Source organism: Scophthalmus maximus, chromosome 15, assembly GCF_022379125.1.
Source record: "Scophthalmus maximus strain ysfricsl-2021 chromosome 15, ASM2237912v1, whole genome shotgun sequence".
In the NCBI taxonomy this organism is placed as follows: domain Eukaryota; kingdom Metazoa; phylum Chordata; class Actinopteri; order Pleuronectiformes; family Scophthalmidae; genus Scophthalmus; species Scophthalmus maximus.
In genome coordinates, this window is record NC_061529.1 from 1,487,243 (window position 1) to 1,511,053 (window position 23,811).

The 23,811-nt window shown below is 47.2% G+C and overlaps 1 protein-coding gene across 8 annotated transcripts in view; it reads left to right on the forward strand.

Moving 5' to 3' along the window:
• Positions 1–23,811, forward strand: part of kcnh5b (potassium voltage-gated channel, subfamily H (eag-related), member 5b) — a 94,579-nt gene that overhangs the window by 3,896 nt on the left and 66,872 nt on the right. For 2 of the 8 annotated variants that reach the window (XM_047337723.1, XM_047337722.1), the window contains exons 2-5: positions 428–585; positions 15,581–15,704; positions 17,930–18,036; positions 21,148–21,276. In XM_047337723.1, coding sequence (XP_047193679.1) covers positions 567–585; positions 15,581–15,704; positions 17,930–18,036; positions 21,148–21,276 — 379 coding nt within the window. In that variant the 5' untranslated portion in view covers positions 428–566. Of the gene's footprint in view, positions 1–427; positions 586–10,471; positions 10,707–15,580; positions 15,705–17,929; positions 18,037–21,147; positions 21,277–23,811 lie in introns of those variants that run through there. The other 6 variants (XM_047337721.1, XM_047337728.1, XM_047337726.1 and 3 more) reach the window with 5 other exon arrangements.

The window sequence follows — 23,811 nt, forward strand, 5'->3', positions numbered from 1 at the left end:
CACACACACACACACACACACACACACACACACACACACACACACACACACACACACACACACACACACACACACACACACACAGAATCATCACACTGTGGCTGCGCATGTGTCAGGGTGTGTGATCGTTACAATAGTTTATTCATCTCATTCATTTGTATTTATCTTTTATGGATTTCTGTATTTATTTGTCGGCTCATTTGGAGGCTTGGGAACCGCAGTCTGGAAACTATAAATGCTCCGTGCTCTGATTTTAACGATTTTTACAAAGCCACCATTGGGAGAAAAATTAATTCCCCAGAGGAATTCCCTCTGAATAAAAAGTAAGAGGTTTACATTAGGAGGCCGTGTTTATCTCTGGTATCAGTGAAATAAAGAAATATATACGACTGAAACCTCACTGGAAAACGTTTTTTTGCCCCCCAAGGAACGAAAAGCTTCCTGCTGCAGATTGTTCTCGTCTACGTTTCCATGGCGAAGTAGAGACGGCGGGAGAAGAGGCCAGCGTGGCATGTTGACCGCGATGTCGACGAGCAGGTCGCCCCAGAGACCGAGAGAAACGCAGAATGACGACAAATAATCCACGTGAGTGAAGACGTTTGAGTCGTTTTGTTAAAGTCTCCTCAGAAACAGGAAAAACAAACACCTGGTACCCAAAAGTGAGTGTGGTCGAGGTGAGCGGCTGCTGTGTGGTCTGACAGTTGTGTTTCAATGAGAGATATTAGCAATGAACCGGCGTCCTCCGCGGAGCTAAGCAGTTAAGTGTTTAATTAGTTTGTCTAACTTCAGCACGGCTCATGTTTATAGCCAGCGAGATGAGAAGATGTTTTCAGAATCGCTCCTACATATTTCATCAGTGTGATATTAGACGTGAGATATGGCAGATGCACAGAGTCATAACACACTCCCACACATTTACAGAACGGCACGTCTGAGTCTAGTCGGCCGGAGGAGCGTGAACACAAACAGCCGAGACGCTCGACACTTAACGGCGTTTAGATTTATGAACGTATATTTGTTGAAAATGAAGAAATGTGGAGGAAAGAAATTCAGCCAAATTTCCTCCAGGACAAATTCAAATCATCTCTTAGTCCTGATGTGATGCTCGTCTCTCTCTATTTTCCAACTGGGCCATTGGCTCAGTTAATTTGATGGAATTGTGAAAATCCGTGTTGGAAACTTGTCTCTGATTGGTCCTGCAGGGTTTTTCTTCTCGCTTCATTCATTTATTTATGACTATTTTTTCTTCATGGTCCTCGGTCAATCTCAGTAAACGCAGCAGATGCTCTGACCGAGCTCGGCGTGTTTTGGTAGGAGGGGAATGTTGGGAAAGAAGGAATCGGGGCCGGAGGAGGTCGGGAATCCACAGAGGACCCTAAACATCCATTTTGGCTGTTTGCAAGACACCGCAGATGAATTTTTAATGCACGGTGCTGAGAAACAGACTGTCAGACGGTGTCAAAACCGCTCATGGCACCGCCGCTCTGCTTCCAACTCCCGGACCGAGGCGGCGGCCGGAGCGTTTTTGAAAGGCGGAGCTTAACTCCCCTGAAGTCGCCTGATGATTCTTCTCCCCGCTGAAGTCACTTGCAGTTGGAAGAACGTCGACACGAAACCTCCTGACCCAGAAACCCAGTGGCCTGTTCGTGCAGCGAATCACACGAAGAGGTGCGTTCGTGAGAAAGCAGTGCTGCATTTAGTTTCGTTCAAGAGGGTCCTATACTTTTCAGGCCCCCACCCCTGAAATAAAGGGGCCAGGGCCTTGCAGCCCTTTGTATTGCCTAGGTGCGGAAGTCGCGGTGGTTCCTGTGGGGCTGTCAATCACTGATGCTATCGTTAATCTGTCAATCGCCATGTGTGGGGACAAAGAAAATCCAAAACTGCACAAAATATTTTGCGAACTCGAGGGAAATATTCGCGTGAAGTGAACGATGCAAATTTCTCATCTTTTGCGTCTTTCGTTTGTGCCATTCGGTCGCCTGCCGCGCGTGACACGGAATTCGTGTCTTGTTGTGTCGACTTTGTATGAAATCTACTCGTGTGAACACGGCATGAGAGGAGGAGGGATTTGGTTTTTTGGAGCGACGACAGGGTGGAAGTGTCACTGACAGGAAGTGTAAGCAACGCTCGTAATTCTTTATTGATTCTTTGTTGTGATGTATCCCGTCGTTTCTTTTTGTTTTCTCAAACAACCCCGTCCCCTCAGTTGGAGTGTTGTCATGTAATTAAATATAATGTGCATAATCATTCGCAGCGTCACTGCGACGCACCTTTCTTACCGTCTATTCAAACTACCTTCGCCCTCCAGTTGATATGGAAACCGAGGCCATTAATAGCCCACGTGGGAGACAAGGTGACAGATTTGTTCGTTGGCAGTTTCTCTTGATTGTTACAGACCAAGAAACACACACAGAAATAGATTTGTACCTTTTCTGTCCCTAATATTCATCATGTCAGCAACGTATTCGTACCTTGTCTTAAAGTATAAAAGTTTTATTCTACCTGCGAGACGTGACGGTATCTTACAATAAGAACAGATATCCAGTTTGTCACTGAGGGGAAACGAGGAAGGATGGTGACCTGCCCAAAGTCCTGCAAGAGCACCACCACCACTCGTCAATACATTTAACACAAAGAACGACAGAATGTAAATCAGAAGGTTTGTGCCTCGAGCCAGGTGCACTTTATTGTAAGCTTTCATCTCACGAGTCTGTAACATCGCCACAGGCAGACGGATGAAACAGACGACCTGCAGTCAAAGTAAAATCTGTGAAGGATGACAAATATAATCAATGTAGACAATCTTCAGGGGAGCATGCATGTGATTGGTGAATTTCAAATTATTATAATTTTTTATTTTTTTTTTGCAGCTCCCCTTGTTCACCACCCAGCTGACACACTGACATCCACTGACATCCACTGACATCCACTGACATCCACTGACACGTCCCAGTGTGGAACGAGTGTCAATGAAAAGCCCGTGTGAGGGGCAATTAGAATCTATCTGGCTCTTTATTTCTTCCGGGGGAAGCCTCACGACTGCACTTCCTCTCATTAACGGTCCTCTCTGGTTTTTTTATTATACTGGTCTTCCTGCTCCTGAGGCCTTTCTCTGGCTCTCAGTGCCACGGCAACTGCCGCCGTGTGACCGAGATTAACTGGGGAGCGATTTCCAAAAAAGCCACAGAATTACCCGCCCCAAAATAAGCCTAATCAAGCTGTGGCACTCGGATGGAGGGAAATTCAGATGGAGACACAAACCACAGCATGAGCAGCACGGTTGTAATTAGCAATAACAGCAAGACAAAGTGCTCACAGGCAGGTTTCTCCGAAAGCTCCCGCACTGAAACCAACAACAAGAAAAATAACATCGACATTTGTGATTCAAAAAGTAGTCTGCAATTAAATCGCGAGCGGAAGAGGCTTTTTTCTAAATGCCACCGCAAGCGGTTCATGCGCCCACCAGGTGACACCGCGCTGCTATTAGGTTTGAGGCGGAGGAAGTCCACAGCTGGATAACGAACTGGGCACAACAGGGAACACTGACGTACAACATTATGTAATATTCGGCGGCAGGGTCCAGCATTTTTTATTTGACCCTGTTTTCTAGTTGACCGCTGTGTCCAAGTCTATACAGGTACCTGGAGGAGTGTGTCTCCTAGAAATGACCCTTTTGTTTTTTGCCATATTTGTTTTAAAGGAATATCCCTCAGTGGATTTTGTTCTTGTTTGATATTAATTTGGAACTTAAAGGCGAATACACGACGCCCAGAAGGAGGTTGGTTGTTTTTTTCTCCTTGAGTTTCTCTAACCAGGTCAATCTGACCCTGGACAGACCTTTTACCCAGTGAGTGTAATGGAGCTTGGTCTTTATTGACCACTACAGCGATGTAGACGTCCCACTGGGCCCTTGACACAACAGACGGGAAACACACCAGAGACACGTCTTTACTGGACCAAACCCTCCGCTCAACCTCTTCTGCCGCCTCACTGTTCAAGACCAACCTGTTTTTTTCTTCCACTTAAACCTATGAACTCTTGTGTGGGCAGCGTTGGGGAATTTCTCTCTTCCTCTCCGAGAAACTGCAGAGATGAGTGTTTGTTTGGTTCGCCAATGCGAGGTCATCTTATCGTTAGCCGGATGTCGCGTCGGGGCGTCGTAGTCACAGAATTACAAGACGCACTGCGGGAAATAAAGAAGATACTTGGACAGAGACAGAGTGTTACTATGGAGACAGCCATTCTGTTTGTGAGATGACGACATCATTCTGGGACCAGGGGTTAGAGAGGGTTTTTTTGGGATGCCATGCACTGACCACCTGTTGATCTAGGTGACGAACCAGAAATCTCCTCAACGTTTGAGCTCCTTGTAATAAAGACTTCTGCCTAAGACGTCCAACGTGTCCGTCTTCCCGCTTCAACTGCATCCATTTTTTCCCCCATTGCGGGCAGGACGCTGGGCGTCACGGTTGAGTCAGTTTGATCGGCGCTTTGATATACAATCCCCGAGACGGGCAGCACTGATGGAAGCCGGACTAATTAGTTATTGGATCAATGAGGAGGGATGCAACTATGTCTCCCTCCAGATGTTCAGGCCGAGCATTGATCGGCACTGCGGAGGTTCGATACCTCGTCCCCCGTCTCTTCCCCCTTTCCCTCCGCAAATGAGGCGAGCGTCTGGTCCCACCGCTGCCTTTGATCTCTGCCATGTGACATTTAGCCGTTGCTACTCGATGAGCAGGGGAGCTGGAAATAACTAATACTTGCACTAAGAGATATTGCCTGTTGCCGCTCTTCTAACTGTTGCAGTTTAATTTTTGAAAATATATATATATATATATATATATATATATATTTGCTCATTGAGCGTTTTGTTGCGTTAATGAGCTGAATTTGCAAACGTGGCTCCGGATTCGTTGCATCCAGAAATACATTTGTCAGGCTCGTCGGCTGGCGTGCGGTTGGCTCCGAGGCCAGCGGCCGCGAGCTCCTGTTCCACTTGAACAATGGCGCCCGCCTGCTGAATGCTGATTGGGCATAATTGGTGGTTAGTGATGCGGCGTAATTAGAATGATTACGGTCATTAAATCCCCGTGGAGAGACTCTCTTCGCTGGCGGTCGGTCCAAGACACAAGTGTGTCGAGTTGCAAAAAAAAAAACTGAAACTGAGTTCAGTGCATTAACACCGGAACAATCGCACAAAAGTCCAGAAAGACTCGCATAGCGTGGAGCAAAATAAACCAAGACTCAAGTCCTACATCACCAAAATGACAAGTACGAGATAAGTTACTCTCACGTCTCTCTATGTCTCATCATTTCAAAACGCAGCCTGAGCAAAACCTGTGTAATGGACCTGAACACGACATCCTTCACCCGAGTGACGGGGCTCAACACACACACACACACACACTCAGCGGTTTGACTGAGATCTACAGTGCAGACGATACAAAACACACACACACACACACACACACACACACACACACACACACACACACACACACACACACACACACACACACACACACACACACACACACACACACACACACACAGCAACACAAATGCTGACTCGACATTTCCTCTCCCGGACATCACTCCACAAAGTCTCTTCATACGGAGGTTCGTTAATGACAATACTATTAAATGAGCACAGTATAAATTTCATCAGTCTGCAAGTCAGGATTAGAGTGTGTGCAAATCAGTAGAGCAGCAGGAGGCAGTAAACAACGCTCGCAACCTCTTTCCTGCTCATAACTTCACTGCTGTCTTGTAACTTTTTTGTTGATCTAGAAGTGCTGCTGCTCTTCAACAGAAAACAAGACTCCTAGTCCGTATGCATGAAAATGTTCCAAAGGATTTGTATTTGCGATCTAAATTGCCGCCCCGCTAGATTTAGAAATGCATCAGGTAAACCAGCCCATTGTGCTGTGTCTTTAATCCCAACAACATACTCCAGTCTCTAATAGAATCTTGTGATCAGTGGTGTCAAATGCAATGACGGCAAAACGAGTAGTATCACGACTTCTGTGGTTGTTTTCACGGTCGACCTGGTGAGTCCGTCAAGTTTGTGTAGTTCAATAGATGTGCTTGTATTCTGTGAAGTAATCGGGCTGCTGTCCCCCCTCACCGTCCCCCTAACCTCTACAAGTTCATCAACCATGCGTCGGCAAAGCAAATAAAGCCCCACAATGCTCCGAGGAGAACGGCATTGGTCGTGTACGACCTGGCGCTATTTTAGGAAACGGCCGACATGGTCGTTTTCACCACATACGTCATAGTTCGTCGTATGAGTTGGAGGATTTGTTGTTAAATTCTCTGATAAAAGTGCTGTGTGAAAACTGATTGGTGAATTATCCTCCTTCACGGCAACGCTTCCTCTTATTTGTGGGTTCACAGCTCACCTCCTCGTCCACCCCGTCCTTCTGAACCTCCTCCTCCGCTCGGTGGTAAGCGTTTGGATTTTGGAGGTTTCCGCTTGTGGAGCAGCCACTTCTGCCTGATTCCTGTTGAGCAGCGTCTGTGACTCAGAATTCAGTTTGTTACTGCGTTTTAATAACTTCTTGTTTTCCCATTGCGACTCCTCGAGCTTCGTCCTGCAGCGCGTCGTCGTCCTTCTCTGTTCCCGTCTGCGGCGGCGAGACTTCGTCGCGGGCGTCACAAGACTTTTCTTGCTTCTCTGTTTTACTCCTGAGCACATTTTAAGAGCGGATGCTTTCATCGTACATGATCCACATTTGTCTCATCTTCTGCACTTCCCCTTTAAGCTTCTCTTCATTCTCCTTCACCCTCACTTCTGCTTTGGCTTGAAAGTTTTGTTTCCCGCTGCAACAAAGTTTGACCCCTCGCCATTCTTCTCGAGGGATGTTCTTGTGTCGTTCAGGCACTTCCTCTGAACGTGTTTACTGTGTGACTTACTAATCAATACCTAATTCTCCAACCTACTTCGCATAACTGCAACCCGTGGACTCTTCTCCTTCAATGCCATCTTCAGTCATTTCCCCAACGGCAGTTTTGCCTTTAATAAGCCTCCATATGTTTGTGTGTAGCGAGAGAGTGGGTGAGAGACGCTGACTAAACATAGACGAGAGAGAGAGAGAGAGAGAGAGACAGAGAGAGAGAGGCCCGTCACAGCAGACGGCAGCTGTCCCACCTGCGCTGTCACATGTTTGATACCCCATAATGCAAGTGGGCCAATTAAGGGCGTCCCACAGGAGAGTTTGGCACTTTGCACATTTGCTGACAACACACACACACACACACACACACACACACACACACACACACACACTTGTACTGTCTGAGGTGATGTTGACAGACGTCTTGACGGCGTTGCATCAGTGGGGTAACAGGTGCAGAAAGGAGATGAGGGACTTGAGAATGAAACTCTAAGAGATACTGAAGATACAGTACAGCCTCGATCTGACTGCCTCAACTACATCTCTCAGCTTTAGTAGTTCTAGTGGAACCTGGTGCTCGCTGGGAAGTTTTCTGTTCACTTATTATCTTCTGTGGGACTCGAGGGATATGACAGCGTCGGTTGGTCCACCGACTTTGGTCCAGACTGGATTATCACAGCAGCTCTGGGTTCGATGACCTGAAATTTTAGTTTCGGACATTCATGTTCCCATGAAGATGATTTGTATTAACCTTGGTGAGCCATTCTCACTCACCTCATAGTGCTATCGTCAGGTCAATTACTTAGTATTTATCACTGTATACCTGCAAGATGACAGTGGTTGTCATGGTAACATGCTAAACTAAGATGGTGAACATGATTAACCTGCTTATACTGTGCCTGCTAAATATCAGCATGTTAGCATTGGTTGCTAGCAGGTTATAGACTCTTATTTGTATCCTCACACCAAATTACTATTAAGATTGTCCCTTAAAAATCTTTGTGTACTTTTGTTTTTATGCTTAAAGCTGCTATCCGTGCGCTAACGTTAGCAGCCGTTACCCATCTAGCGCAAATGTTGTGAGTTCCGCATCAAACTTAATTCCTTTACACACAAAGAATAGTTTCAATTTTAACTCTTATTTTCGTATTCATTGAGATCTACTGAATTTAGCATGAGGGGCCCCTCGTCCTGTGGCCCCTCGTCCTGTGGCCCCTCGTCCTGTTGGCCCTCGTCGTGTGGCCCCTCGTCCTGTGGCCCCTCGTCCTGTGGCCCCTCGTCCTGTGGCCTCTCGTCCTGTGGCCTCTCGTCCTGTGGCCCCTCGTCGTGTGGCCCCTCGTCGTGTGGCCCCTCGTCGTGTGGCCCCTCGTCCTGTGGCCCCTCGTCCTGTGGCCCCTCGTCCTGTGGCCCCTCGTCCTGTGGCCTCTCGTCCTGTGGCCTCTCGTCCTGTGGCCCCTCGTCCTGTGGCCTCTCGTCCTGTGGCCCCTCGTCCTGTGGCCCCTCGTCTCGTGGCCCCTCGTCTCGTGGCCTCTCGTCTCGTAGCCTCTCGTCTCGTGGCCTCTCGTCTCGTAGCCTCTCGTCTCGTAGCCTCTCCTCTCGTAGCCTCTCGCCTCGTAGCCTCTCGTCCTGTGGCCTCTGCCATCGTAGCCTCTGGCCTCGTGGCCTCTCGTCCTGTGGCCTCTGGCCTCGTAGCCTCTGGCCTCGTAGCCTCTCGTCCTGTGGCCTCTGGCCTCGTAGCCTCTGGCCTCGTAGCCTCTGGCCTCGTAGCCTCTGGCCTCGTAGCCTCTGGCCTCGTGGCCTCTGGCCTCGTAGCCTCTGGCCTCGTGGCCTCTGGCCTCGTGGCCTCTGGCCTCGTAGCCTCTGGCCTCGTAGCCTCTCGCCTCGTAGCCTCTGGCCTCGTAGCCTCTCGTCCTGTGGCCTCTGGCCTCATAGCCTCTCGCCTCGTGGCCTCTCGTCCTGTGGCCTCTGGCCTCGTAGCCTCTGGCCTCGTAGCCTCTCGCCGTGTAAATCATCAAACAAAAACTGACTTATTCCTGTGATTCGGATCAGTAAACGAAAAAAGTGACATATTTTGCGATTTGAAGACTTGTTTTATGACTTCACGTGTTGTCGGCTCTCTTGTAGCCTATGAAGTAGTTTGTCCTCCGTCTTTTCTCCACGTTCAATATCCTGTGTTGTATCAGTGCAATGTGCCGTCGCCTGTAGTTTTTAGTCCTGCTTACGTAACGGTTGTTACAGAAACCCGACACTCTCGGTCAGGCCTGAGATTTAGCTCTCACGTAGCCTTTAATGTGCTTCAGTCATTACAGGCGGATATAACATTTAAAAAAAAGCCAATGCTACAAACTTAATGCACAAGGCTATTTAAAGCTAATCGTGCTCCCCAGTCCAGTCAATAATTCAGATGCTCTGAGCCGAGTCGGCGCAGCTCCAGTCCTCATATGTAGAGAAAATAAAACGTATTGTGACTCTGCACGGAGCGTCGGCTGCCTCCCCGACGGGGCCCATCGACTCCCAGGGGCCCCATTCACGAGATAATGAGCATCCCTGAGAGGCCCCTGTTTTTACTGTTGCATCATTCGACAACACACTGAAGAAGAAGAATCTTATTGGACAATCACTTTTGAACAGATGAGACTGAGACTGATGCGTCTGTTGTGTGTCTCATAGTTAGCCTAGCTTAGCATACATACAGGAAGTGCAGGTGAAACGGCTGGCCTGGCTCTCGCACCCCTAAAGCTCATGCACCGTCGGTCATTTTCATATTTATGTTGTTGTACAGTCCGTGGTCATGTTGTGTAACCGACAACAACTTTTCAACACTCAAACAGACATTTTCATATTCACCTATTTATGATTTTGGCTCGTCCGTCCATTCTCGTCAACATTTCAAACGTTCACAAAGATGATGTGATGAGAATTTGCTATAGGTCAAAGGTTCCAAGGTCACTGTGACATCACAGAACACGCCGTGAGCTTAATACCTCAGGAATATGAATGACTGTTAATGATGATAATGTTTTTTTCCCTCAATTTGACAAAGAAAAAACTTGATCTTATTAATGTATTGTAACTCTATCTGCAGTATATGCTCAGTCAACAGAGACATTTTATTTATAAACTTGTATTCATATAATTTTATACATGTTCCATTTTACTCTTTTTTCACTTTTAAAGTGAATGTATGTTTGCTATGCAAATGCACCAGTGGGAAAAGTTTTAATGTGCAAGGACAACAAAAGGCTTCTGTTCTATTCTAGAAAGCATTCGTCTATTATTTTTCCAAACGTTAATCATGTTAAAAATCTTTATAAAAGGGAGACTTATGATGGATTATGATTATTATTGCTTTTAGAAAAAGGTGCCATGTCGTTGGAGATGGACTTAATAGTAAAAAAAAAAAAAAGAATCTGACATACATCCCAATATTGACCAAAAATCTTGTTCTTATCCATAACGTGTCATGTAATTGGCTGATTGTGACTTGGATAACAAACACCTGGACGTGTCACACGTCGGCGTTTCGAGGAGCGGAGCCCAGACACCGAGACGCGCGCATGCGTCCTGGAGACTCCGGGCAGGCGGCGGGACGCGGCTCTCAGTGCGCCGCCAGCAGCCAGAGCGCGCGGTTACGATGTGCGTCTCCACCGGTCCGACTGAGAGCCAGCACCGTCAGCACCGTCAGCACCGTCAGCACCGACCCCCGAGCCGCAGACACGCCGACCGACAGCAGGATGCCCGGGGGAAAGCGAGGGCTCGTCGCGCCGCAGAACACTTTCCTGGAGAACATCGTCCGGCGCTCGAGCGGTGAGTCCGGTGCGTCGGACCCGCAGACTCCCGCAGACTCCCGCAGACTCCCGCTGCTGGAATGATGCTGCTGCTGCTGTGTATCCGCGGAGGATGTACAGTCCGGCACCGGCACCGGTCCACTTCTTCTTCTTCTTCTTCTTATGTGCGCTGATGGAGTTTGAGCCTCTGACGCGTCGCCTCGTGATAATAACGTCAAACGGAGCCGGTTCCACTGGGACCGACGAGAATTTGCTCCTTTTGAGTCAAATAGAATAGATTGTTTGTTTCTTTGTCGTATTCGCGGAGGCACAGTTTTACGCACCGTTTAATTGCTTTACGCCGAGTGAGACCCTGATGTCAGCCTCACTTATTGAGCTGAATATCACAAAGTTTATTGTAACGATCACCTGCGCAGCCACAGTGTGAGACAGTATTCATCCTCTTCCTGGTCTCATCCGTGTGTGTGTGTGTGTGTGTGTGTGTGTGTGTGTGTGTGTGTGTGTGTGTGTGTGTGTGTGTGTGTGTGTGTGTGTGTGTGTGTGTGTGTGTGTGTGTGTGTGTGTGTGTGTGTGTGTGTGTGTGTGTGTGTGTGTGTGTGTGTGTGTGTGTGTGTGTGGGGAGACCCGGTTCCCGTGATGGAGACGACGTGAGCTCCGTCATTATGTAACAGTAACACCGAGGGATGCTGCCCTGTTATTCATCTTCCTAATGTGCTCACTGTACTTCAGCTGCAGGTTTTATCATTATGATTATTATTTATTATTTTCTCTCTGCGTTTGGCCTGGACTTGGCACCGGCCTGAGGAGCGCGCGCTCTCTGCTCTGATTAGATTGATTCCTTCTCCCTTAACGTCCCAGGGAAAGAAAGGAAGAAAAAAAGAGAGTGAGTGGAGTAATTGGCCTGAATGAAAGTCAGGGGCTGAGATTAAGTCCCTCAGAAGAAGACGAGAGAGAGAGAGAGAGAGAGAGACAGAGAGACAGAGAGAGAGGAGAGAGAGACAGAGAGAGAGAGAGAGAGAGAGAGAGAGAGAGAGAGAGAGAGACTGCAGTTGGTGCAGTGTTGTTGTTGTTATTGTTGTTGTTGTTCAGTTGCCTCCAATCAGATGCTGCGTGTTGCTATCCTGTTGCCCGCAGCCATAGACATTTATTTCCAGGGCGGCAAGTAATATATGTATCAGATATATTTACTTTTATGTTCATGATAATTTAAAGACGATACAAACAATCAATTGCAGACATTATGATTTTGCGCAACAGTGAGGTTGTGCTGCTTGGGTTGTTTAACATGCGTTACGGTTCAGGGACCTTTTTTATGCCCATTCTGAGTCTGACTTCGGACTGTTTCAGTTCACCCAAACCCCAAACGCGGCTCTTGATACCCCGAGGTTGGCTTGCTTTTAAAACACATGCTGGTGTGGATCTGATACCTCTTAATACATTTAACAGCAGATTAAAAATAAAAACTGTCTGTGAGATCGTCCTCCCTAACTTCGTAAAGAAAAAAATGTTTCTTTACAGTCAAGTCATTGTCCTTGAGGGCGAAAAAACATAATTTTGGGATCATAGGAAGAGGCCATATTCACCCACAAGGTGGCCCCTACTGCCACCATGTTTGAAGTCATTTAGCTAAACACACATTCAATTAGGAACATTACTTTTGACTTCGCAGCAGCTGATATGACCAAAAGAAATAGTGTAGAAAATATGAGTAGATAAGAGAATTAGGATTAAAAAGGGACAAACGTTAAAGAGTCAATCCACAATTTACAATAAAATCTTGTAAGTGTGAAAGCTGAACGGGCGATTAGTTGAGTCCTAAAACAATCCAGGTGATTGTATCTGTATCAATAACACTGATTTGCGGTTAATTCCAAAGTCATTCAACCAATCAATCGGGGACTAATTGTTTCATCATCAACCAGATCGGTTTGTTTTTACGAGTGGTGCAGCGGAGCAGCGAGGACACTAATCACTGTGTGTCACGGGGTCACGGGGAGTGGAAGAAACAGATATTCATACCAACCGTCTGAGCCGCAGGTTATTAGAGCGACGGCAAACGTTAACGAGCCCTAAAAGGTCAACGCTGCGTCGGACCTCTCCAATCACCTGAACGAGTCCCCTCAGTGCTGCCACTCCACCCGGCTAAATGCCTTTTCAGCGTCCAATCACAGAAGAGCACTTGATCGTTTGCAGGGGCTGGAACTCGCGGTTATTTCCGTTAGTCAGTTCATTATGATTATTATTATTCTCTGTGGTCTATAAAAGACCAGAGGACACTCAGGAAGTCTGAGCAAAAGATTTGAGAGATTGCAAGGATGCAAAACGGAGAGAAGCGACAGAGGAACTGGAAAGAAACTGGGAATTGTTTATTGAATTGTCATAAACGTTGCAGATGAATTCTCTGTTGATTAGCTGACAAATTGCTTTTGAATTGCTATTGTGCACAAAATGCTTGAAATGCAATAATCACCGTGCTGCATATTGTCTGACGTTGTCGTGAAGTGGCTCCGGTCAGGATCGATGTCTTCTGAAAAGGGGGCTGGAGTGTGGTAGTCTTTCTAAAACCCTGGATACAGCTGAATTAATGAGAAGCTTAATTAATCAGAACCTTCATTAATCACAAGCTAAATTAATCTTTTCTGTGGGTTTGAGACGTGAAGTCCCACGATGCTCTGAATTGCTGCGTCCCCGCTCCCGAAGACGCTCCTCCTGGCGTCGCCCCCTGCTGGCGTCAACCCCTCCTGGCGTCGGCCCCCTTCAGGCGTCGCCCCCTGCTGGCGTCGGCCCCTCCTGGCGTCGGCCCCTCCTGGCGTCGGCCCCCTTCAGGCGGCCATGTTGGTCAAAGTTTGGTTCAACTAGGTAATTGATTGTGATGAAAGAGGCGGCGCGGAAAAGGTCAAGATGATTCTGGGTTGTGTGTGTTGAATTAAATCTTAGTCAGCTTTTTTAGTTGCAAAGGGCACGCGGGAGGCGTCAGGCCCAAAACAAGAGGGGGATCAATTTAAGCAGTTACAGTTCCGTTCTTTTGCTGAAATATCACACGAGTAATTGTTTGGAAGAAGAACAGACGGGGCCGATACTGTTGTTGTGGATTGTTCCTCGTTAAAGGTGTGGCCCCCTCACACCTCAGGCTGCGCCGCAGTCTCATGGGATTTGTGCCGACAACTGAATAAGAGGCGAGCCGCCACCAACTGGAAAACGAGTTTCATTCTCAAAAGAAAATGGAAGTCAAAGGGAAATGAAAGCGAAGTGCATTTCAGAATGTGAGCGAGAAATTGTGTGTCTTGCTTGATTTGTCCAACCAGAGGCTTTTCAGTCTTTGCGCTGTTCACACTACGTGACTTGATCGGCGACGGGGGGTCGAACACTGCACCAACCTTCCAGGAGAATGTTGTTGTGCCACAAACTCGGGGAACGTTAGGAAACAAAGGTGCTTTGATTAAAGGGGCAGTGAGGGATTTTAATCCATTACACTTTTTGGAAATGTCAGCGAATATTTCCTCACCGTCCACGAGCCCCGACTCTGATAATTGAAAACAAACAAATGGTGCGGACCGCACCACACATCACCCCCGACACCTTTGGAGACGTGAGAGCGGCAGACGCTTCGACTCTGGGGCTTCGGCCTCGTGGTTAACGCGTCGGTCTCACGCACCCGAGGCCGTGGGCTCGAGCACCGACCAGAGCTGTGAAGAAAATCCACGACAATCTTTCTCCAATACATTGCGTACTGCCTCTTTTGGTTTAGGAGAAGACTGCAGAATATACTGCACGACCTTTCGATGAGGCAGAGAACACTGCAAGTCCATCGGACGGACTGACTCACTGACGAATGAAGTCCCAGTGTAGTAGAAAGTGATGTCAAGGGTCCCGACTATTGGAAGGAGTTTGACTTGAGCGCAGGACTAATGTTGATGTTTATTAAGAATCAATCCTCTTTCAGTGACGCCCTTTGCTGATTTAACAGAGGCTTTTTTTTTCTTTTTCCTGACTCCAGCTACGTTTTATCTATATCACCAAATTGCTGACCAGTGAAATCAATGGAGGATTTAACTCGCCAGTCCAACCCGCCTTGCAGAATTCATCCGTCCGTGTTTCATTGCAGAATAAAATTTGATCTTTCCATAGTTTAAATGTGTTTTTTCACGTGTTTCCTCCTCCCGGCTGTAAACACGCCGTGGACTGTGGGAAAACACGACTCCATGCCTGTGATGTCTTTTGGCCATTAACACTGTCGGTGCACAGGCTGTTGCAGTATCTGTTCTTTCCCAAATTCACTCTTCTACCTGCCAACTTCTTTTTTTGGGGGGGGGGGGGAGAAACAGGAGGCTCTCTGAATGATGGATGACTACGTGCCAGAGTTGCAGCGCAGCAGATTTGCTAGTTGTCGAAGGACATTATTGGGCAGTTTTGCCAATGTTTTTAGCTCATTAATTACAAATGGAGTTACTTTGCATAGCGATGCCGTCTTCTAAAGCAGGAGCTATCGTCTGAACTGTCAGCTGCTGTAGCCATCGTGTCGCCTTCATTCCAGTGTGTTTAAAGAGAAACACTGAATTGCAAGACTTGAACCTGGCCCTGCACTTCTGGCCGAATGTATTTGAAGCACAGTTGTTTCTTGCTGTAATCCATCCTCCTCCCACCGGCCGTGAAGTGTTTCCTCTTCCAGTGGAATTTTCCTCCATTATTTCCCCTTTTCTTCTTTCCTTCGGGGGGTTGGATTGCATCATTACTGGGACCTGACAGTATTGCAGCATAGAAACGAGGCATGAGGGCTGGTTTGTCCTCCCCTGAAACTCCAAGAGGCCTCGCATGCCTTTTATCTGTTCTCCATATTTAATGCTGTTGCTGCCGGGACTGACGTTCTCCTCTCTGTCCTCTCCGTCTTATCAGAGACCAGCTTCCTCCTGGGAAACGCCCAGATCGTGGAGTGGCCCGTAGTGTACAGCAATGACGGATTCTGCAAGCTGTCGGGCTTCCACAGGGCCGAGGTCATGCAGAAGAGCAGCACATGCAGGTGAAACTCCCACGTCAATGTGCACGATGCCGTTTGTTGTACATCGAATTAAAGTATTGTTGCTTACAGCGAGACATTATTGCTCCACTCAGCCACACTGTAGCTTCTCTCACATCATAAGTAAATATGCATTAACTTCATCTTTTACAATCCCTCAACGTCTGCACCCACTTTCCTGCTGAAGGTGTCGAGGGCGGACGTCTCATTTAGCACCTTTGTGTTTTTAATGGTTTGAATGCCTCCGTTTGAGTGGAACTCGATATGAACCGATATGTTTTTACAAACACCAGTGTCTCGATAATCACACGGGAGAAACCTCGCGAGTCATTGTTTTTAAAACTTAAAACCATGTCCCTTTTCAAAGTGCTCCATTTATCCTGCAAGAATCACAGAGTACGGCCTTTTTTATTCAGGTTCATCCATTATTTAAGCGAGAGAATAGAAAGAGAATAGATTAAAAAGTTCTTCCCTTTCGTTCTTGTTTCTTCACACCTCTCTGCTTCTCTCCTGAAAGTGATCGTTCCAACTGCACCGTTGAGATGTTTACATGATGCTGACCTCGTTTAGCGTTTAAGAGTCTCTCTGATATCATGCGAGGGAAGCGTGGAGCTCAGCAGAGTCGCTCAGAATAAAATAAAATCAGCACGTTGCTCGGAGAGAGAGAGCGTCGCAGACGAGATGACTCCGCGCTGTGAGACTCTGACATGAATCCAATTTTCGAGCTGCCAGGGGAAGCTCCGCCCGGTCCGGCTGCAGGACGCCGTCTTTCTCGCCTGTCAGTCAAGACGTTTTGAATATTTTGACTCCGAAAGGACGAGTCCTCATCGGGCGCGGTTCACACCTGACCGGGGGCGGGCGGCCTCGACTAGCCATCGGCTGAGAGGGCTTCATCGGGCGGCGAGCTGCGTTTCCCTGATACTTGGCTCTTACTACTTGGTTTGTAGACGGGCGTGCGTCTGACGCCGGCGTGTCGTCAGTTCTTTTCCGTCTGAATGGACGGAGAGGATGAATGAACATATTGCCATTGTATGATTATGGCCCTCGTAGTGCGAAAACAACAAACTTCTCTTTCCGGTTCTTTATCTTCCTTCTCCGACAGCTCGCTGCCTCAACTTCCTGTAATTGGTCCGAGAGTCCGAACCATCCACAATAACACTGCTAACGAGCCGAACCATGGCTCAGTTTGACCGCGTCTTTTGGTCGGACCAAATTTTCTGGTCCCTTGGTCCGGACCGTGGTCCGAGGACGAACCTTTCACACCTGCAACTCTGGTTCGGACCAAACTGAAAGGTCCAAAAGGTCCGGACCAGACGAGGCCGGTGTGAAAGCGACACTGAGAGGATGGAACAGTCCACGGACACTAACCTCCTGCTGGCAGAGCGATGGACGACAGTCGGGCTGCAACTAACCATTATTTTCATCATGGATTAATCTGATTCGTTGTTTCGTCCATAAAATGTCATAAAATGGTTAAAAATCACTACGGCGTTTCCCAAAACCCCAACATGATGATTTGTTTTGTCCACACAACAAAGATATTCAGTTCACTTTCACAGAGGAGCAAAGAAAACACATGTATTCACATGTAAGAAGCTGAAATCAGAGAATTTTGACTTTTATTTTCATAAAAAACTACCTCAACAGATTAATCAATTATCAAAATAGCTGACGACTAATTTAGTAGACGATTACTAATCGATTAATCGATTAACTGTTGCAGCTCTAGACGACAGAGGCCTGTTCATGGAGCCCGTGCCATATTTCTTTGGAGGGGAAGTAATTATTGATCTTTGAGCGCAGGACGCAGGAAGAGTTTAACTGGAACTTGCCAATGTGGATACAAATATATATATATTTATTTGCAACTCTCTGTGTCTGTCAGTCATTTAAGAGACTCTGCTGCTGTCGGGGGAGGAGGCGATCCCTCCGAGTGATTACATTAGCAGAGATTAAGATGTCCTCGGCCCTTTTAAGGAATAATTACAACCGTGCCAGGAAGTGCGCCGATCCAAAACCCATCCGCAATCCTTCACTGCGAGCTTTAAATTCCTGCTGCCGCGGCATCAATTTTTAAAGACCCCACGTAAAAACCTGACGGACACTTAATGGTAAAGATAGCAGATTGACGTCGCCATGGCAAACGTGTGTGATATACTGTGACGGGGCCAGGCGGCCCTTATCGATCGCCGCCGTCTCTCACGCCGCTCGTTTTTCCCCTCTTCCAGTTTTATGTACGGAGAGCTGACGGACAAGAAGACCATCGACAAAGTCCGGCAGACGTTCGACAACTACGAGTCGTACTGCGTGGAAGTCCTGCTGTACAGGAAGAACCGTGAGTAGAGACTGAACGCTGCTGTCGATTAACGAATCAATCATTTGTCTGTGAAGATGAAGAAGAAATTCCTTCAGTGTCATCAGTGCAACACGTTTCAAAAAGTGGAAGCCGCAGATGTTTGGAATTTCTTCTTCATGGAGTTTTACTGAACATTTAATTATTATTCAGAACTCCCAGTTAATCGATTTCAGCGGCTCAACATTTGATTTGTTACACTAGGTGGCATTTATTTCTATTTTAATTAAGTATTTCTGACCTTTTAAGTGTCAACAAATCCCGTGTGCCGACATCAAACCACAAAAATGATTATTGTAATACTATCATCCAAAGACTGCGGCTCCATCCATTCCACTACGTTTTAATTGTTAAACGATCCTCGTGTCACGCGACCTCTCACGTGCACTGGGCATGCGATGTCAAACAGGAAGCAGGTCGTCTACTCTGCGCACTCGGTCCCTTTACTGTTACTGACAGTGGATGTTAACAACGCTCTGCCTTCAGGAGGTGAACGCCAGAGCTTTCAATCGAAAACGGAGCGAGCAGCGTTTTAGGAGCGTGGACGTAAAACGTAGCAGCAGTGATGCGTTTCAAAAAGAAAAAGCTAGTGATGGATGGAGCCTGAGGTCCAGTTCTCACCTGGTATTAACGTTGGAGTGCAGGTGTGTGAAGAGCGAACGTGTCCTGGGCCACGTCGAGGGAACCGCCCACTCGGCCGACGACCTCTGACTCGGCGACGGTTTCACCAAAGTATTTTTACTCCTCTCACCGTTTCCCACACACGGATTTATTTGTGGCCGCCGTCACAACATCAACATTGAGCGCCGCTCATTGATTTTTTTTCTTCTCACTATTTTCAAATGAGTACAATCTTATAACTCTGGAGAGCATTGATTGGCTCAGCGCCTCCTTGCTCTCTCTCTCTCTCTCTCTTTCTCTCTCACACACACACACACACACACACACACACACACACACACACACACACACACACACACACACACACACACACACACACACACACACACACACACACACACACACACACACACACACACACACACACACACACCAGACCCGTCTGTCGCATTCAGACTGGCATCAACGACACATTTGCAGACAACAATGCTTTGGCTGCGTGTTTATTTGCGTACCAGGCGGAGAAGTGGGTTCCACTCACACGTGGTCACCGGAGACACGTGGAGACGCAGGTGTGAACCGACGAGCTCAGAGACGGATGTTTAATACCTGGTCTGAGCAGGAGCCGTTCCGTATGAGCCACTGAGCTCCGGCTGCTTTCTGTTACAACGGTTACAAACACATCAGTGATCACCATGAACACACACACACACACACACACACACACACACACACACACACACACACACACACACACACACACACACACACACACACACACGATCACTCCAGAACACACGGACGGACTCGCCCCAACTGGGTGGGAATATCACTGGGCAGTGTATCAACAGATGGTTCACTTCTGGAGCTGATCGGTCAAAGGCAAATTATCGAGAAACAATTATAAAGCTGATAAAGTTGATCAGAAAATTGTCTCCTATCATATGCCATATAATACGTGATGTCGGGAAGAAGTCAGAAAAATAATGTCATACATTTGTCCAGGTATCTTCGGGCTACAGACCTAAAGCATATTTTATGATCACATGGTAGTAATGATGTCATCATGACATCATGTAGTTTTGTAATGCATTAACTTTTGCAACCAATAAGATCCGAGAGCGGTCGACGGCTTATTTAGGTCAACCAACCATCCATCATCATTTAGTGATGTCATGATGATATGACATCAATACAATATAAAAAATATAAATAAATGTCTGAAACGCAGTGTAAGTTTTGATTTAGATATTTTGGTGTATTTTTATAAAAAAAATACTGAATCATCATCATCAATGTGACCTAAAAGTACCAGATTTGGACAAAAACCCAGTTTCCATCTGTAATTTTGGACAAATTATATTAATCATCTTTTCCTGATGATTTTCAGGTCTCAATTTTTTTTCCCGTTATATTTTATTTTGGATGAACTGGAATTCTCACAAATATGATTTCTGCTCATATCTGAGTCATTTAAATCACTTTCCAGGTCAGATCATGTTTTCAGGAAAGTTATAAAAATGTAGCATATTGATGTAGATAAGAAACATGGAGGAGATGCAACATCCGCTCATCGATGCTCGTGTCCACCGTGACCGAGCACAATGGACAAAGTGTGCAGACGGAAATAGTCCCAATTAAATGTCCCCGTCTCCCGCGAGCGATCAGCCAGCGGAGCAAACAGAAAACATACAAAAAAAGATCAATTTTGAAATGGCATAAAACATTTGCTGACAAATTGGGGAGAGCGAGGCTCTCGCGGAGGTCGGGTAACGACGTGGTGCAAGACGACTCTGTTGCTGGAAGTGTGTGTGTGTGTGTGTGTGTGTGTGTGTGTGTGTGTGTGTGTGTGTGTGTGTGTGTGTGTGTGTGTGTGTGTGTGTGTGTGTGTGTGTGTGTGTGTGTGTGTGTGTGTGTGTGTGTGTGTGTGTGTGTGTGTGTGTGTGTGTGTGTGGGAAGGAACAGCGAGTTCCATCAGTGTGACGACCTCGACATTAAGTTGTCAAACTTAGATCTGAATATGTGAAACAGTGGCGGGATCAAACTGTTCTGCATGAGGATTAATCGGGAACATCAGGCTGAAAAAAAACGACAATACGACAGAACTGATCGAGAGCTGCGACTGCTTGTGTTTCTCCATAGTTTAATAATTTCATTTTTATCCTTACACCATGAATTGGGCAGAATTCTCTACTCTTAGTTTGTAAAGTTAGAAAAAGAACAAAATAAAGACGACACTTGAAAACATAAAATGTCTTTGATGAAGTGAATAAAGTTGTCCCTTTAATTTTGAAATCCCGCCTCTTCAATCCGTCAAAGGTCGACACGTCAATTTTTTTTGTTAGTAGCACAACTTCAGTTTTAAATTCTCGTGTGAGTCGGCCTTGATTCCCTTTAACCCGAATGTGAGCATTTTCATGTCGTTGTAAATTGATTATCATTGACCCGAGATGTTTTGTGGCGCCTTCGCAGGAAGTCCGGTGTGGTTCTACATGCAAGTGGCTCCCATCAGGAACGAGAACGACAAGGTGGTTCTGTTCCTCTGCACGTTCAAGGACATCACCCTCTTCAAGCATCCCATCGAGGACGAGACCACGAAAGGTGAGCGTCTCTCTGCGGCGGGCGGGCGGGCAGGCGGGTGATCGGGCAGGCGGGCGGGGGTGTGATCTGGCAGGCGGGTGATCGGGCAGGCGGCCGGGGGTGTGATCGGGCCAGCGGGTTATTGGTGGGCTCGGACGGACGGGCGGGCGGGCAGGCGGGTGATCGGGCAGGCGGGCGGGGGTATGATCTGACGGGCAGGCAGGCGGGTGATCGGGCAGGGCAGGCGGGGGTGTGATCTGACGGGCGGGCAGGCGGGTGATTTGGCGGGCGGCCGGGGGTGTGATCGGGCCAGCGGGTTATTGGTGGGCGGGAGGGGGTGCGATCGGACGGACGGGCGGGCGGGCAGGCGGGTGATTTTTTGTGGGCGGGCGGATGTATGATCGGGCAGGCGGGTGATTTGGTAGGCAGGCGGGGGTGCGATCGGGCGGGCAGGCAGGCGGGTGATTTCGGAAGTGGGCAGGGGTGTGATTAGGCGGGCGGGCGGCAGGCGGGCGGCAGGCGGGCGATGTGGTAGGCGGGCGGGCGGTGGCTATTTTTTTGCTGCTTCCATTATTAGATAATTCACAGTGGAATTGAGGAGACCTGTGGAGGATAAAGTGCGACCAATAGTCTTTGATGGATATGAAAACCTCATTTTATATTCTTATAATAATTCTTATTATCATGGTTTTGTATTAGATAATAAAGAGAAGGAGAGAGAGCAAGAGATTCTTTGGATGACGTGACAAAGATTGTGTTTTGGAACAGAGTGAGTTCATGGCTCGATTTGTAATATGACGCTGATGGGACAGATGATTATGTTTCTTCCTCTCTGATATTTTCACTCCCTCACTTTTCTCTTTCTCTCCTCCTAAATTTTTTTCTCATTCACCTTCTCCACCTTCAATTTCCTTCCCATTCTTTCTCTTCTTCCATCATTTATCTTCCTCCACTTATTTTTCTTTTTTCCCCACAAACTCTTCTTGTCCTCGTCCTGTTTTGTCTAAAGTTTCTTTGTCTTTTTTTCTTCATCTCTTTCTCTCTCACCACCTTGTTCACCTCTTCCTCCCTCGGCCGACTTTGCTTTTCACGTTCTCCTCCTCCTTCTTCGACTTCTGTTCTGTCCTCTTCTTTCCTCCAACTCATCTTCATCCACTCTGATGTTTTCATGCACTGACTCCATGTCGCTCTTTTTTTCTTGAACTTTGTATTCCCTTCTTGTTTTTCTCTCTCACCTCTTTAGCTCCTCTACCTCCTTTGTCTTTTCTCCTTCTCTCACCGCACATTTGCCTGCTACGAATCTCTCTGCTTCATCCCGAGCTGAGAGAAAGAAAAGAGGGAGTCGGGTGCAGTTTTTCCCCCCCTGATGCGATGTGGGAACGTCTCGAGCTGTCGGGTTGTGTTTGAGGAGGTTGTGATGCTGCGGGGGAGCGTGGGAGATGTGGGCGTCGTCCTCTGTGCCCTGACTGATGCACAGTGTCAGCTGCCTGCCCTGGGAGTCGCTCTCGGCGCCGCTGAGTGGGCGTGTTTGCCCTTTGACAAGGATCCCCCACCCTACTCCCCTTTTATAATACACACACACACACACACACACACACACACACACGTACACACATCACATGCCGTGATTGATGCCCCCTAACCCTTCACAGTTGAAGATTTGCCTATTCATTCATCAGCGACACACAAATAACACGTGTTGAACATGTAATTAGAACTCGATTGGAACTAATGTTGTCACATCAGTGTGTCGACGCCTCTGTGAGTCAAACTTCAGATTCTTTCTTCAGACGTCAAATGGTTTTGAGAGACGATAACGGAATTTGTCTGGTGTCTTAAAAAAGTAATGCAAATATAATCGAGTTCGATTTATTTGTTACAATATGCGTACGCAGCCTGTAGCGCCACCTTCTGACCAAACTGCTGCGGTTCATTCGTTCCATACCAGTTGATGGAAACCCACGTAATTCGCATTTTCTTTTTCTTTTCTTTTTTCTGTGAAATTGTCTTGACATTTGGATGGAAACAAAACTATTGGCTGACAGTTACTTCTGTGTGACCAGTGTGAGCAGCGATGTGTTGGGAAAGTGCTTTATTAGTCACTAAAAGCATCAGCAACAGAAAAATAATCAAAAGCTATTTTGATAATCAGTTAATTGTTTAAGTTACTTTTCAAAACAACAGACTCACGGTGAACTGACTTTCCCTCGGGTTTGGGAAAATCAACTTTGACCTGAGCAAGTCGTCATTTCATAGATTAACATCTCAATCATTGACAAGTGAACGGTGCAGAAAGTCCTCGCACATTCGCGCCTCTGAAGACGACGGTGTGACGCAGTTCGTCTTCGACTGGAGAGAAAAGAAACAGGATGTGAGACGCCGTCTTCTGGAGGAACTGTTCACATCAGCGGTTTCTGTTTCCCCGTGCGGCCTCTGAGTCACTCGCCGTGCGACTCTGACTCGGAAAGAGACAATGAAGAGTTGACTGTTATCAAACAGACGACCTCCTTTACGCAGATATTCACACAGGCGGTGATGGTTAGACCTATTAAAACA